Genomic DNA, 2,510 nt, shown 5'->3' on the forward strand with positions numbered 1-2,510 from the left:
GGGGGAAGAGACTGCAGGAGGTTAGCCAGCAATCCGGGCCAGGCCGGCTGAGGTCAGGGACCGTGGGAGGTTGGCCAGTCACCGGGGAGGGGGGGGGGGGGCTGTGGGAGCACACTGACCACTGGAGGGAAGCTCCTGCGTTGAGTGTCTGCCTCTGGTGGTCAGTGCATCATCATAGCGACCAGTCATCCAGTTGTCATGGTCACTTAGGCTTTTATATATGTAGATGGATTCTTGCTAAAGGAATGTTAAAAGGATAAAGGAATGTGAAATAATTATTAATTTATTTGGTAGGAATTGCTGAAGTTCTCTCTGGTGACCTGAAATTTGCTTTTGCTTCTTGGACCTTTGTATTAAAATATGTATCTAGCATTGAGAGTTAGAATACACAGAATGTTTGATATGAGAATAAACTGGCCTCATTTGCTATTTTGAATTATTTCATATGTTATTTGGTGTTTAAAATAATTTTCTTCACCAAAATGTGATTCATATATAAGAAATAAAGGAAATATATAATTTTCTCATGGAAATTAAATCTATTATCAATATAGTTTAATGAAATTATTAAATATTTTGGCTTAATTCTTAATCGTAACTTCAATTCTTATTGTTTAAGAAATACCATTATCTGTATTAATTTACATCACATTTCATTAAGAAAGTAATTGATGTTGCTTTTTATTTCAGCTAAACCATTTACTTCTAAAGTGAAACAGATGCGATTACATAGAGAAGACTTTGAAATATTAAAGGTAATTGGTCGAGGAGCTTTTGGAGAGGTAAGAATTTATAGAAGGTCTGCTAATTGTTTTGGAAGCTATTTTATACAGTCTGAAAAAATTTAACTGAAATATTTTTTACTCTGTTGTGATATGATTAATCAGAAAATATATTAAAGTTTGGAATGAAATACTTACATGTGGAATTTTCCCCGAAGATATTTCTACTAGTATTCTTCACGTGTCTTGTGAGTTTGAGTATGTTTCTGGACTCTGTTTTGTTGGTCTATTTGTATCCCCTTGTGCCAATATGACACTGTCATAAGTTATTCTACTTTGTCTTGATATCTGGTAGTGTATGTACTCTGACTTCTTCCCTCTACTCCCCTATTCTTGGCTCTTATATTTTTACAAGAGGCCCAGTGCACGAAATTCGTGCAAGGTTAGGGTCCCTAGGCCTGGCCGGCGATCAGGGCTGATCCGGCCTTCTGGCTGCCAGTTGGGGCCTTCCTTCCAACTTCCGGCCGGGACCTCCTTTCCCCGGCTGCTTGCTGGGGCCTTTCTTCATTCTGCACCGCCCCCTGGTGGTCAGCAAATGTCATAGCGAGCTATCGGTCCCCTGGTCGAACTCCCGTGGGGCAATTTGCATATTAGGCTTTTCTATATAGAGAGATAATTTTAGAATCAGTGTTTCAGTTTCTTCTTACTCTTTTAAAAAATATATTTTTTTATTGATTTTAGAGAGAGAGGAAGGGAGAAAGAGGGAAAGAGAGAGGGAGAAACATTGATTGGTTGCCTCCCATATGCACCCTGACTTTGGATGAAACCCACAACCTGGGTATGTGCTCTGACCGCAAATTGAACTGGTGACTTTTTGGTGCATGGGATGATGCTCAACCAACTGAGCCACACCTACCAGGGCTCTACTTACTTTAAAAAAAAAATTTTTAAGACATATTTTTATTGATTTCAGAGAGATAGGGAGAGGGGGAGAGAGAGAAACATCAATGATGAGAGAGAATCATCAATTGGCTGCCTACTGTACACCCCCTACTGAGGATCGAGCCCACAACTGGGGCATGTGCCCTTGACCAGAACCGAACCCCGGACCTTCAGTCCGCAGGCCAACACTCTATCCACTGAACCAAACCAGCTAGGGCGCTACTTACTCTTAAAAACCCATACTCACACCCACACACCTGTTGGAATTTTGATTAGGGTTGCACTGAAACTAGAATCATTTTGTAGGTTATTGACACCTTAACAATATTGACTCAGCCAATCTATGATCATGGTATATTCCTTCATTTATTTAGGGTTTTATAAATTTATCTCACTGATGTTTTGTAGTTTTCATTTGGTGGGGAGGACTTCTACATCTTTCAGCAGATTTATTTCTGGGTGTGTGATGTTCTTTGTTGTTATAATTAGAATAGTAGAAATCATTGAAATGTCATATTTTTATTTTGGTCAAAATACAATATTATTTTAATTGTGATTTTTGTTTATCTTTAGAAGTTTATTGCTCAATTTCTAAATATTTGGAGGGGTTTCTAGCTATGTCTATTACTGAGTTATGATGTAATTCTAGAGCAGTCAAAGAACATAAACTGTGGATTTCACTCCTTTGAAATTTGCTGTGTGGTGTTCTATAAATATCAGTTAGGACAGATTCACTAATCTTGTTTAAGTCTTCCACATTCTTACCTTTTGTTTTCTCTGCTTGATACATTATTTCCTGAGAAAGGATTTATTTATATACATATGTATGTATGTATATATATATAT

At 37.9% G+C, this 2,510-nt stretch overlaps 1 protein-coding gene across 13 annotated transcripts in view; it reads left to right on the forward strand.

Moving 5' to 3' along the window:
- The window catches only part of CDC42BPA (CDC42 binding protein kinase alpha (DMPK-like)), a 202,142-nt gene that overhangs the window by 32,635 nt on the left and 166,997 nt on the right, over positions 1-2,510 (forward strand). For all 13 annotated transcript variants that reach the window (XM_014528257.1, XM_005880129.1, XM_014528258.1 and 10 more), the window contains exon 2: positions 691-782. In XM_014528257.1, the coding sequence (XP_014383743.1) occupies positions 691-782 (92 nt within the window). The remainder of the gene's footprint in view (positions 1-690; positions 783-2,510) is intronic.

Source organism: Myotis brandtii, unplaced genomic scaffold, assembly GCF_000412655.1.
Source record: "Myotis brandtii unplaced genomic scaffold, ASM41265v1 scaffold627, whole genome shotgun sequence".
Lineage (NCBI taxonomy): Eukaryota > Metazoa > Chordata > Mammalia > Chiroptera > Vespertilionidae > Myotis > Myotis brandtii.